Here is a 13660-nt window from a genome sequence, read left to right as displayed (position 1 = left end):
CAAATGTGTAAAGATCTTTAAATACTCATGCCTCTAAACCAGTGTGTGAAATGGAAAAATGGAAGTGCAAGTAACCTTTACCAGTGTACCTACTTGCTTCTGTAAAGTGCCAGTTCTCTCCAATTAAAACGATTGCACTTCTTCTGGGAAGTGCAGGTACACTCCCTCTCAAAATAATGACTTGCCACCGGGTCATTTAAAGCACTGCCAACGCACCCCTCTTTGAGGGTGACACACTGAGGGAGGGAGTTTGGTATCTGCTAACCTCCTTACTTCATCGAACAGCCAACCATGCCGGCCCTACAGACCCCAGTCTTCCTGTTGCTTCTGCGGTCTGCCCCTACACCCCGAGGCTCTGACATAAAACATAGCGCTCTGGGAAGTCTGCCTACAAACAGCTTTACAGACAGAGATAAGAGGGGGCATGCGGAGGCCTGGTCTCAAATCTATACTATTTTATAAAACACAACTTCGCTAGACTTGATGTATGTTTAGATGAACACAAAGTCTGAATGAAGAGCTTTGTGATGAATACTGAGCCAGGTAAAATGGGATTTGCTTTAAACAAAGGTTTTTCAGGAGCATAAACCGCCCATTGTTAATGTTTCTAGTCAGGAGAGTTGCTTATCTGTGCTATAATGGTGAGGGTTACTGTACACACACCGATGAGTTTCAGTACACTGTACAAAGGCATGTTGAGCACTTACCTATTTTTTTTTTAAATCCACACCGACTTTCACCTTGTCCTGCAGCCCACACACTGATCTTCTGCTTTATGAACTTCGAGCGCCATCTAGTGAAACTATCCGGTATTGCGTAGAATAATGAGTTTATCGCTCTATGTTCTCTTCAATAAGTGCGTTGATTGCAGAGGCGGAGCAAGGCGCGCGAGCTTTGCGCGTAACCGAAAGCTGGTGGCCGGCAACAGCCTTTGGAAAACACTTCCAAAAGCCACTGACTATGTGTCTCGCAGAGCAGCGCATGCGCTGACTCAGATAGACCTAAAAAAACCAGTAGACAACTACCCCACCACAAAAGTTTTTTAAAACTTTTTACGGAGTTTTAAATAGCGCAAACTTGACCCGGTAGTGGGTATCTGAGCGCTTTATATAGCACCAGTTGCATTACATGAGGACACCTTAAGTTTTGTTAGGCACGGGGAGATTAAGTGATTTGCCCAGAATCACAGGATGCTCAGCGTCATTGCCGAGACTCGAACCCGGTTCCCCAGATTCGAGGTCGACCGCCCTAGCTGTTAGGCCAACTCCTATCCCCTCAGCAGGAAGGGAGTGATGGACCTTGACACACCTTAAAACACAACAGCATATTTCATATGGTTGAAAAGGCCAAGTAGAAAGCGATAGTGGACATAGAAGTTTCACTAAATGATGAAAAATCATTTGACGCGGTTTCTCATTAAAACTACACAAATTTGGATTCAGGACCAAGTTTATATCCACGAAGATAGCAGGTTATCATGCTCCCACCTCTAGGGTCTCATAAATGGGAAATTATCACGTTCATTTTGATTAGGGATACATGCCAAGGGTGTCCTAACCGCCTCTCTCCCACCTACCGCGCGTTCTTTGCTCTCAGCATTGAACCCTTTGCAGCACAGACTATGCAGATGAATAAATAAACTGTATACCATTTTGGCAGGACGTGCAAAATGTCACTTTATTTATGACAATGTTCTGCTAACATCAACTACAACAGAAACGTCCACAAACTGACTCCAGTCGCATCTTACCACATATGAAAGCGTAACAGGCTTTAAGATAAAGCTCTCAAAATGGAAATAGTGAGCCAAAGATGAACTCCTACAGCAGCACAGGAGTAAAAATTTCAGACACCCTTTGAATGTGATAGCCAGTGCTTCAAACATTTGGGAGTTTGCATTACTCCGGATCTGTCAGATCTCTATAGGGCTAGTTTGCATTACTCCGGATCTGTCAGATCTCTATAGGGCTAGTTACCGAATTGTTTTAGCTCTCCTGTAGCTAACGAAGACAGTAACATCTCTTTCTTACTTGGTTAGAAAAAATAATCACTGTAAAGATGAATGCTTGTCCCGACTCCCATCTTTTACAGGCTCTCTTGCTCTTGGTTAGTAAAGAATTGTTTGTGGAACTCAAGAAAAATGACATCTTTATCTGGCAGGACAATAGAGAGCGTTATGGAAACCTAAACTTGCTTGAGGATTGGAACTTCTTGAAGTACCTTAGGACTGTGAAGCTGAGTGTCCCTTCAAATGGTCCCTAGAGAAACTGGACACACTGACAGGCAGATTGTGGGTAGAACTCTCTGGAATTTACAATGGAAACCAAAGAAAGAGAGAACCCCACATGTCTATATTAGCATCCCTACAAACATCACAATGACAATTTGAGATAATCTCACAAGATATTATAATCTGACTACCTTACCCTCCCCACATACCCCCATTCATTATAACCCAGCTTTCACAGTGGCACTGGAACCAGGGCTTTCTCAGACACATTCCGTATATCTGAAGTCTTATCATTCGAAACATGTAAACAACTGGATCCTTTAAGATGAGAAAGAGAGATACTACTAGGCTCAACTGCAATACTGGGTAAGGAACATGAATATCATGGAGGCTGCTACTTGAGATTTAACCCCAATTGAGTAATTTGTGAAAACACCAAGTGGCACGAAAGGAATAATTTCCATTTTGCGTACTATCATTTTGAGCGCCTCACCCCCTCTAAATGACCAATGCAAGGTAAGAGTTAATCAACGGGGATAATCAACAGTACATTAAGGCAAGACATGAACCGCAATCCACAGCAGAGAGGCCCATTATAAAGGTTCTGGTTGATTGGTACTTGTGTCCAGCTAAATTGAGCAATGTTAATGATTTATGCTGGAAGGGAACTGGTCTTCTAGGGCACTTTAAGCATGTGTGGTGGAACTGCCCACAGATCAAACTAGTTTAGTCAGAGATTCTAGCTGCCAAGAAGACGATTGATCCTAGACCACCGTACCCTCCTGGATATTTCCTATTTTGTCTTGGAATCACTGCTCTCCTACTTTTGAAAATAGTCCAAAGCACATTGCCTGTTAATGTGGAACAGTTTGTTGCTTGCTAACACCATATTGAAGGAAGGAGCCTCCTCCTGCTTCTGTCTAGTATCTAAAATTATGGACTATAATGGTGGTGGAGAGTCTCTCAAGAAAAATCTCTAACCAATATAAAGATTCTGAAACACTAGTCGGCTCATTATTAACATATTTTTCGTGGGCTATCCCAATGTCTCATGACCCTACCAGTAATTATAATCCTTAAACCTACTGAACTACTGAAAGCTACACCACGATGATTACTAAGAATTAATAATCACTAAACTGCAGTGACATGGATTTGATAGGATTTGAGTAACAGCTAAATAAAGTATTTAAGCAGTCAAACATAGCTGGACGATAAGACGAACACAAAATGCACATTGTCAAAGCCAACTGACCTGACAGACAGAGCTGCTACGTCAGCTAGAGAGCAGGGAGATATGTCGGTGCTAGCACAGTAAAGGTATCTCAAAAAAGAACAGGCAGCCTCAGCAGTAACGTCGTTCAGCAGTACACGCCGACATCGCGTATCCCCATCTTCCTCTACTAGAAATCCTTCTTCATGAACCTATAACATGAGATAGAACATAACATTATAGTTAGACAGCTTCTTTGTATTTATCGTTACTCAATCTTTGTGCCTTAAAACTAGACAGTGTTATCAATTACATTTGGAGAAAAAACTAGGATGGGCACTTGTGTCGAAATCATGTGTTTGATAAATAGACGTTCTTAGCTGATGGTTGTGATAAACTTTTCTTATGCTCATTTATGGGCATTTTAAAAAAAGATAACTTTGAATATGAAGTCCAAAAGACTCATCACCAAGACTGTGACAATAATTGTAGATTTGTAGCCTTCATGGCAGACGGCCAGTCATCTCCTCCATATCCTTTACAATGTGGTTCATGGGATTAAAGTCATACTTCACTTGAAGCCAAGCACCCTTGATGATTTGGTTCAGACCTGCAAATCCCTGCGTTTGTTTGGCCTCAGACTGAGTTAAAATTCTGGTAGCTCTTTTTTGCGCAGTATGGGGATTTTTTGAATGCCCAGACACAAGATTACATGCTGTCATTTTAGTTGATCAGTGAGGATCGGTCTGGTACATGTATTGCCTTAGTAGGATGAATATGGAGTATTCAATTATGATATGGATCTTTGCAATGCACATTGTGCATGCTTGTGAATGCCATGGGACTTCACTTATTTCTTTCTGTAAGGGAGAGACCTTGACCTGTCTGACTTTGCTGTTGAGTCAGCAACACTTAACCAACTCTATGGCAGATGTTCTGTTGTGTGCTTGAGGTTGTGCTGTTGTCTGTCGAATATGTTCTGTTGGATCTACAAAGGTTAGATATGTAAGGATTGTTATGTGCTGTAGTGCCCCAGCATTTCGCCTTTACGAAAGCGCTCTGGGAATGTGTTAACTAAATGTGGCACTTGACTATTGGGTCTTTGCCAAAATACAAGTACTAATGATTTCAGATTATTTGCAATTTAGAGGCAGAAAAATTAATCGAAAACTGTGGCGATAAATGCCCTCTGCTTGGAATGAAATGCAAGAGCCCCAACCCTGTATGTTTTTTCCTTAGTGAATTCAATGATCTGCAGGTCATGTGATGTTCTATATGTGTTAACTAAGGTGTCAGTCAACAGAGCTACATCTGCAGACTGAGCCATCGAAAATGAATCCAAAGTCTGAGTGAAGGTAGTGACTGCCCCCTCATCCCGAGTTATAAAGATGCTGGCAAATGTGGCAGTATGGCTTGCAGTTCAACTGCATATCTTTTTATTTGTATCCTACGGGGAAGCTGCCTCCTGGTTCTTCCTATTAAAAGTCAGGCAGTCTCCCATGTATTGTGTCCCTTGCTTCTCCTCATGTGTGATAGATATGAACGTGTGTGGGACAAGGTGGAGAGGGAGTGAAATGTGTGTGAAAGAGAGAGCATGATGAATCCACTGGGGAGATCATGTGCATGGGTGCACAAAAAGGTGGAGAAAAGCTAAGGAACGTGCATTTATCTCCGAATTAGAGTAAATTATGAAATGACAAGGAACAGACAACTTTAATTGACCTAAGCTTCACTCTCTGGTCCCTACAGGTGGGAAAAATATTGGTCACTAAGGGCCAGTAACTCTCACATCAACTCAACCATGAGAAGACTTTGCATCAGGGCAGACACTTTGCCAGAAACTGAATTCCTGCTGAGTAGCAGTCTTACTACTAGGACAGTGGACAAGCCCAGAAAATTCATGTGAGGTGGCCTCTTGAAGAAGAGGCGCAGGACCGTTCTGCATAGAGAAGATCTGCTACAAATCTATTTTTATTTACTTGCGGTTTAAAATAGCATGAACCATACCCAGAAGGGTAGTGGGAAACTATACAAGTGACCTGGAAAGAGCAAAGTTGCAAATAGTAGGATACAAATACATATTTTACGAGGATGAACCAGGTATTTGAGATAGGAATATTTAGGCAGTAATGGAGGAAACAGGAGCAGAAAATCACAGGATCAATTGTCTACATCTGAGAATTGAGAACAAGGGGTTAGGCTGGGCAGAACCTTCTGATCAATTTTGAAGGCTCTAAAGTCACAACGTATGGAGTTCCAGACCCTGGATGTGCCTCCATAGAAGGACTGTCTGAGAGGTCTTTATAACAAGATGGTGGGAATGTTGGGAAGTAGGTTGTTAGTAAAAGGTACTGATTTCCGAGATTGCATGTTCTGCAGCTAGATAATGAGAGGCACAGGTAAGAAGCGATTTATGCTAAATGCAGGATAGTTTCTGGCATTGATGGGTAGCCGGTTTAGAGTGGCAAAACTGGCATGGTGTGGTCAGATCTTCTAGTTCTAGAAACTAATCCTGCAGGAAGTGTTGCCTCACCTTTATAGGGGCAAAGTGCATTTTGGGAATGCCAGCCAGAAGGCTGTTCCGAACTTCAAGCCTGGAGAGGACCATGGACTGTGCCACAGATTTACAGTCACCCTCTTGGATGAAAGGTTTGATTGCCTTGAAAAGCTTGATCTGATGTCGGGCACTGTTAGCCAGGTAAGTTGTCAGGTTAGGTCGGTTCAGATTTATGTCCAAAATGAATCCAAAAGAATTGGCAACAATAAAGAGATTGTAGTCAAATATGTTGAGGTAGTTGCACCAAGTTTGTATTGGGATGTTGCAATGAGGAGGTAAAATCAACAGGAATTCTGTTTTGATTCAATTAAGTCTTAGATGGTGAAAATAAATCAAGGATTGTATATTGTATAAGTTGTGGGTTAGGGAGAATACGTCTTTAGGTAAGGGGACTTGTAAGTGCAGGTGATGAATTATTGCAACAAAGTGGCAAGTGGCTTGATGTGTAGCTTCGAGAGTGAATGATTAGATCGACTGTAGGGGGATTCCCAGAGGTAGGGGGAAATGCAGGGGGAGAGTTTGAGACTTTAACCAGTTAAGAGCAGGTACGGAAGCATGAAGTGAGCCATCTGGGAACAGTCATAATTGGACCCAGCATCTTTAGGCAAGAGTTGTGGTTGGCCTCAAATGCTGCAGATAGGTCAAGAAAAAAATCAGAAAGCCCGAGTTGCATTTGCACAGGAAGCAGACAGCATGATCAAAGATTTGATGGATACATTTTGGTGCTGCAACCGGCTTGAAAGTCTGACTGGAATTAGTTGAGGAGGTGGTTTTCAGAGATGAACTTCTTGAGTTTGGATTCAACAAAGCTTTCTAGGGTTTTGGCGAGGAAGGTAATGTGAAAGTGGTGCAGATGTTTTTGAGGTCTTCAAGGCACACTGTATTTCTTTAGCGGGGAATGATTGAAGGCCTACACAAGCTGCAAACAATGGACGATGACTTAAGAAATAATTATTGCACTAGAGCCAAAACAACATTCAGCCCAGCTGGATTGGAAACAAGACAAGACTAAAATCACTGGCAAGTATGATTTAAATCATGGAAATGCACAGACGCTTTAAAACATCAGCAATGGTGCCTGCACTGTCAATGAAGTGCTCTGTACCACTAGATTGCAATAAAATGTTCCTGTCTAACAGGGACCTGGATAATATTAACTTCACAGGCCAGAGCTAGAAGTGCTGTTTCTGGAACCATTTAAACTAGCTGTCTAGCCCTTACAGTAATAGAAATGTTACTGTTGTATGTCTCAATTGATAACTAACCCTAAAATCTAGCTCCAAGATAAAACTGATGAAGCCTTGATATTACATGGGTGTCCTCGGTTCCACAAGAAAAATCTACACTCCAATCAGCTTTTTTTGAGATTCGTGTTTGGAACTTCAGAGGATATGGTAGGAGTGCTGACACACAACTACATTTGCCACTCTTGATAAAAACTAAGATTAAGCCAGACCCTAACTGGTCTCTACAGAACTTTAACTGTATTCCCCATTACCTAGTGGAAAACAATAGGTTCAGTAGGTACTTCAGGTAGCATGGGTGCATCTCCAGTGTAAATGTCAGTCAAAATTTCTTTATTCGATTAATTAAAATCATAAAAGAACGAGCAATACACGGTAACATTTCATTATGACACATAGTAATACATCTCAAGAAATCTTTAAAAATTTATAACAATTTCTAAAAAACCCTAAAAACACATTATACACGAATAAAATTGTACCATAATCTTAAAAATATAAAAACAATAAAATATAGAGGGTAGTCATTAATCAGGGACAGAGTGCCTAGTGCTAAAACGATACTTATTTATACGTGCACCAGCAACCAAAAAACTAGCAACATGAACTGCCACTTTTAAATTGGGTAAAAGTTGCAGGAATAGCATAGCTGGTTTTACCTGTGTAAAACCCATATTGCACAGTATTGGCAGCAAAAAAAAATTTCTACTCTCTTTGTAATGGCCACAGAACAGGATAAAATGCGTTGTGTCTTGAATAGAAAAATGATCACAATCACAAAGATCAGCATTTTCAGGTCTAGTCCGTTTTTTAAAATTGCCCAGAATAAAAGGAATTAAATCAAGACGAAATCTTGTTAGGAGAAAACGATGGTATGGTTTGTGTACCGAAAAAAGGTATGGTTCCATACCTGAAACAGATGTTATCGTACAATGTTTCCTAACCGTGTGTTTATTCAACTCTGTGGCTTCCCTCTCCAAGACATAGCGGTCAGTCAAAAGATTTTTGACTGTCTTTACGTCTTCTAAATTTATCAAATGTGGGGAGGAAAAAAGTTCGGATCGGCCAACTAGAGTTAACTGCGTCTTGACGTATTTTAACCAAGGGATGTTATGTACATTGTCCAAGGCTAAACAGTCTTTAAAAATATGATGGTTTAGAGTGAGCTCCTGGTTGAGCCACACTTTCAACCAACCAATAACTGGGGCTGCCTTCAAGATATCGGTAATGTAGCCCAGACCGAGCTCTGTATGTATTATGTATGTAGAAGTTGACTGGGGGACAGAAAGCAGGGTTCTCAGAAATTTATTTTCTACTTTCTGAATTTTGTCATACTCATGATTAGTGTACCCCCAGATAACAGAGCCGTATTGAGCAACCAATAAGCATTTGGATTTATAGACCTTTATAATGCTTTCCATGGGGCGAGCACCAAGCTTTTTAGCAAAACCGAGCAGCCCAGCAGCCGCTCTTGCTACTGCGCTGCTTTTGGCCATAAGCTGGGGGCCCCACTTGCCTTTTTCGTCAAAGATCACGCCTAAATAGGGAAAAGATGGGACTCTCCTAACCTCCTTCCCCGAACAAAAGAAAGTTTTAGTCTTTCTTTTCCTGCCTGCGGCTCCTGCTATCATTACGTGGGATTTTTCTACATTTGTTTTCATGTCCAGCGAAGACATGAAATCCCCAAAGGCTGAGAGTAGTTTGTTCAGTGCCACTCCAGAGCGTGCTAAAAGGACAGCGTCATCCGCGTACAGGAGAACGGGTATCTTTATTTCTCCTGCGCGCAGAATATCAGTATGGGACACTGCCAAAACTGCCTCAAGACCATTAATATAAAGTGTAAAGAGAAGGGGTGCAAGGATACATCCCTGCCTAACCCCTCTCCCTGATTCAAAGTGGCAGGTACATCTTCCTTCCCTGGTCACTCTGACCGACGTCTTGAGGTCTCTATGTAACTCTGCCAAGTACCCCACCAGTGGGGCATCAAAGCCCATGGCCAAAAGGACCCCCCACAGCTTAGCCCTGTTGACCAGGTCAAAAGCTGAGGAGAGGTCCATAAAGGCCATGTACAGAGAGCCCCCCTTGGCAGCCACATATTTACTTATGATCAGTTCTAAATTTAAACACTGATCTAAGGTTCCCCTTTTGGCTCTAAAGCCATATTGTGCATTCGATAAAATGCCCTTCCCTTCTAAGAGCTGAGTCAGTCTTCCTAGGAGGACTCTTCCCAGAATCTTGACACTTGAATCGATTAGGGAGATTGGCCTATAACAGGCTGGGTCTGTTCTTTGTCCCTTTTTAAAAATTGGTATAATGGTAGACTTCGACTAGCTAATAGGAAAAACAAAATCTCTTGTGGCGTTAAAAATGTTGGTAAGAATTTTGGCGCTTAGTTCAGGGGCACTCTTAAAAAAGTCAGCGGGAACCCCGTCGGGGCCCGGAGCCTTTTTAGAATGTGTCGCTGATAGCTTTTTTTACCTCTTCTATGCTAAAAGGGGAAATGGGAGAGGCTGCTTGTGTGGGTTGTGATCCACAGCCTGAGATGTTATCAGAACAACTGTAGATATTACTGAAGTGTGTGACCCACTGATCGTCCGGTATGATGCAATCTGCTCTCTGCTTATCTAGATCGACTAAAAAGGGATGATTTATTATCGCCCAGAATTTTGAGCTGTCTCTCTGTATGTCGGGCGACAACAAGTCGTTCCAGGCCTCAAGTTTAATCTCTGATTTTCTCTTCCTGATAGCGTCATTATAATTTTTCCTTAACAACGCTATCTGTACTTTATTTCTTGACTCAGCTTTTAAAGCCTTTAGGAGAGTTGAGTGGGCCTTTGAACAATCTGAGTTAAACCATTTTTTGCCCCTACATATCCGGGCCTTATTCCTTACAGTCAGATCTAGATCAACCTGGTTACAAATGATGTTAAATGCTTCTATCAGGGTAGTGGACGGATTATTATTATCCAGGCAGATTGCAACCTCACCCTCAACTTTGGACAAAGTGTCCTGTATAAAAGTAATCGGGGTGACTTGATCCCACTTCAACCTACGGTTCTGTTCTCCCAGGACTAAGTTAGTCGCACATAAGACTGCAGCCTCTCTTTTTCCAAGAACTCCCTGGGATAAAATCTCTAAAATTACTGGGTTGTGATCGCTGAAGACTGAGGTTACTACCTTATAGGTTGAAACCTCAGACAAAATACTAGACGACAGAAAGATATAATCTACTATTGTGCCAGAGTTGTTACCCACAAATGTTGGTAACCTCAAGTCTCTACTACTACTAGAAAATTCATAAAGGTTAAAAGTTGCTAAGAGTGATTCCAATGCCTCCCCACGCGATGAGTGTTCAAAGTGCGGAATACAAAGGAAGGGGGGAAAATCTTCATATTCCTCACGGCAATCCATGTTACATGGGTGGATATTATAATCTCCCATGAGAATCACATCAAAGCCGTGAGCACTATTCTCGCTGTGGGTGGACAAGAAATCCTCTAGAGTTACCAAATGCTCGTTAAACAATTGACTGACAGGAGAATTATAAAAATTAACTAATAAAATAGGCTGTGAGTTAAATGTAGTTAATTCGACCGCTAATATATTTGTTGAGTTAGTTTTAATTTGTCTTGGCTTTCCCTGAACATTTAAGGAAATATATATAGCCAAGCCTCCCTTTGCCCTTCCAGATGTGCTAGAAACAGCAGGTACAGAGAACTGGGAAAAGACGTCTCCCAAGTCTCCTGGAATACAAGAATGTCATATGATCTAACCATTTCCAACCAGTTCTTATTACTAATTTTAGAACTAATACCAGCAACATTCCAGCTCAAGATAGTACAAACCCTGTTACTTCTAATTTTTAAGTCTGAAAGTACAGGGACAAATAAAGAAACAGGTAAAAAACCCTCGTTGTTGGTATCTTCTGGGGGAGTGAGTCAGTCATTCTGATCCATGAAGGACAATGGGGCAAAGCGATTAAATAACTGAAAAGGTTCAACAAAAGAGTTATGCTGTGGTAAGAGAGGATATTGGGCTACAGAGTTATGCCTTATATCCTGCCCCCGTCTGGGATTAAAATCCCAGGGTCTATCCCACCCCAACGCTGGAGTCCTTGGATAAGTGACATTTTGTTGCTCCCCATAAAAAAACTTCAGGGTTAGAGGAACAACAGTGCCTTGTCTGCGTTGGGGGGGGAATAGATTGGCCAGTATGTTAGGGAGAACATCTTGATTCGAAAGGGTCACTGCCACACAGTCCCCTTTAAACTTTTTCGGGCGGTTTCCCAACCAAGGGACCCTGGTCGCAGACTTAATGACATTTGCCAAATGCTGTTTCCCCCCTGGTGCTAACCGCATGTTATTAGTTAGCCAGTGCAGAGCCTTACTTGTAAGGGAGGTAGGGCTTTCCACTGTTCCCCCTTCCAAGAGGGGTACGTTTGCAAGCACCAAGACCACTGGAGTGGCCTCAACTAAAAATTGGAGGGGGGCCGTAGTGTGGGTAGTTGCTGGGGGTGGTCTAACAGAAGGGAGATCATCTGTTGGGATGGTAACCAAAAGAGGGCCCTCAGTGATGGTAGACAAAGGTATTAATGGCTGGGGCAATACATTTTCAACAGGTAACTGAATCCATTCATTATCACAAAAAACTTTGTTAATCACATCTCCCCCTATATTATTGGGCAAATTTGTGACCAACTTGGTGATATTTTCCACCCCATCTACAACCAAAGTACTTAAGCCACCCAACCTCTTAACCTCTGCATGCAACTTGTCTAATTTAGATATTAGGGGTTTAACAATGGCATTGATTTTTTGTTCCAAAAAGTCAGAGATCCTTTCGAAAAAAGCATCCTCGGAGATATGACTCTGATTGTCCTCCACAACGTTTGCTTGTTTAATCTTTGGAGTAGTGACCCTTTTCTTTCTTGCCCCTATACGCGGGCCACTCAACTTAGGAGGATTCTTAGTGCATAAAGGTCTTGGCCTTGTTGCACGCCCTTTTGGTGTCATCTCCTCGGGTGCAGCTTGTGCATGTCTCTCTTGGTCAGAGTCAGTGTCAATATCAATACCACCCTCGATCTGTATGTTAGAGGTCTCATTAGCCATAACTGCATTATCCGGTGAACTACTTAAATCTAGGAGAATGGGACCGCCAATTACATTCTCCTGACTAGTTTCCTGCAAAATAGTGTCATCAATCATGGTAGATGCAGTAGGTGACAAACAGCGAAGGTCTGGGGATTGACTTAACCCAAGAGAGTCTCTCCTTTGCGTGTTAATTTTCCTAACTGTCTGGACAAGATAATTATCAAGAGTGTTCTGTGGGGCTTCCTTTGTTTTCACAGGCATACTTCTCAATGTACTCACAGCCAGCGTTGTTAAAACTTAAGATACTTGGTATTATATAATATGCATCAATATTGCTTACTTGAGTATTAGTCCAGCAGAGTTTCTGGCCCTGCCCTGCCTCCTCATGCCGATGAGGGCCGTAGAGGGCCCGCCCTTTGCCCGGGATTCGCCCCGGGCGTCCCGCTCGCGTCCCGCGACGCGGGGTTCCTCCTCCCTTTATGGTGCCTGTAGCGCTCGCTGGCGCGTGCTGCGTCACCTCCTCGCGCCGCCGCGTGGCCTGCCGGGAGTTGAAGTCCCCCCGGAGCGGCGACGCGGTTTCCAATGCCAAGGAATGACTCTCGGCGGTGGCGGCCAAAGCGTCAGCACAGGTGAGTTGTTTTTTCCCTGGAATGACTCTCGGCGGTGGCGGCTGCAGTTTCTCCCCAGGTGAAGAACAGGTAAGTGCCAGCAAGTGACTCTCGGCGGTGGCGGCAGGTACGTATGTCTCTAAATGTTTTGGCCATGACTAGCTACTATGATATGGGTCCCTACAGGGACAGAAAGCAGCCAAAGTGATACGGGGTTCCTACTGGGAACCACTGTGACCCAACTTTGTTTCAGCACCTGATGACCACCTGTTTAAACGCTAACTTTGATAGATGCAGGATAAGTGTGTGATCTCCTGTGGAACAGCAGCCAGCACTACCAACCACTGGGGTCTGGAAATTGTAAGTTTGGCTTTGGACTAGTTCTTTTTCACCCTACATCCATGACTGTTAGAAGGGTGGCAGTCAGAGTTTAGTTTTGGAGAGTGAAACAATGTAGTGCTTGGTTTTATTTTTACAGATTCTGAGGTGCTCAAGTTCAAACTCACTGAGTTCTGAGCCCATTGCACATAGCCACAAGAAACTAAGACAAAGGTTAAGGAATAATAGCATTCTTCATGAACTGCTGCACTCTGTATTACACTTGGGACAATTTCTAATAACAGCTGAGAACTAACAAACCTCTTCCCACTTCATAGCATTGTCCGCAGAAAGATTTTAATTGTAGCATATACTGCATCCACAGTATATATTTGGCTTG

At 42.7% G+C, this 13660-nt stretch overlaps 1 protein-coding gene across 1 annotated transcript in view; it reads right to left on the bottom strand.

The window, feature by feature from the left end:
* The window catches only part of SLX4 (SLX4 structure-specific endonuclease subunit), a 495651-nt gene that overhangs the window by 129614 nt on the left and 352377 nt on the right, over positions 1 to 13660 (bottom strand). Inside the window, exon 11 of the mRNA XM_078663139.1 lies at positions 3486 to 3655. Coding sequence (XP_078519265.1) covers positions 3486 to 3655 — 170 coding nt within the window. The remainder of the gene's footprint in view (positions 1 to 3485; positions 3656 to 13660) is intronic.

Source organism: Lissotriton helveticus, chromosome 10, assembly GCF_964261635.1.
Source record: "Lissotriton helveticus chromosome 10, aLisHel1.1, whole genome shotgun sequence".
Lineage (NCBI taxonomy): Eukaryota > Metazoa > Chordata > Amphibia > Caudata > Salamandridae > Lissotriton > Lissotriton helveticus.
This window is presented reverse-complemented; position numbering and strand designations above follow the sequence as displayed.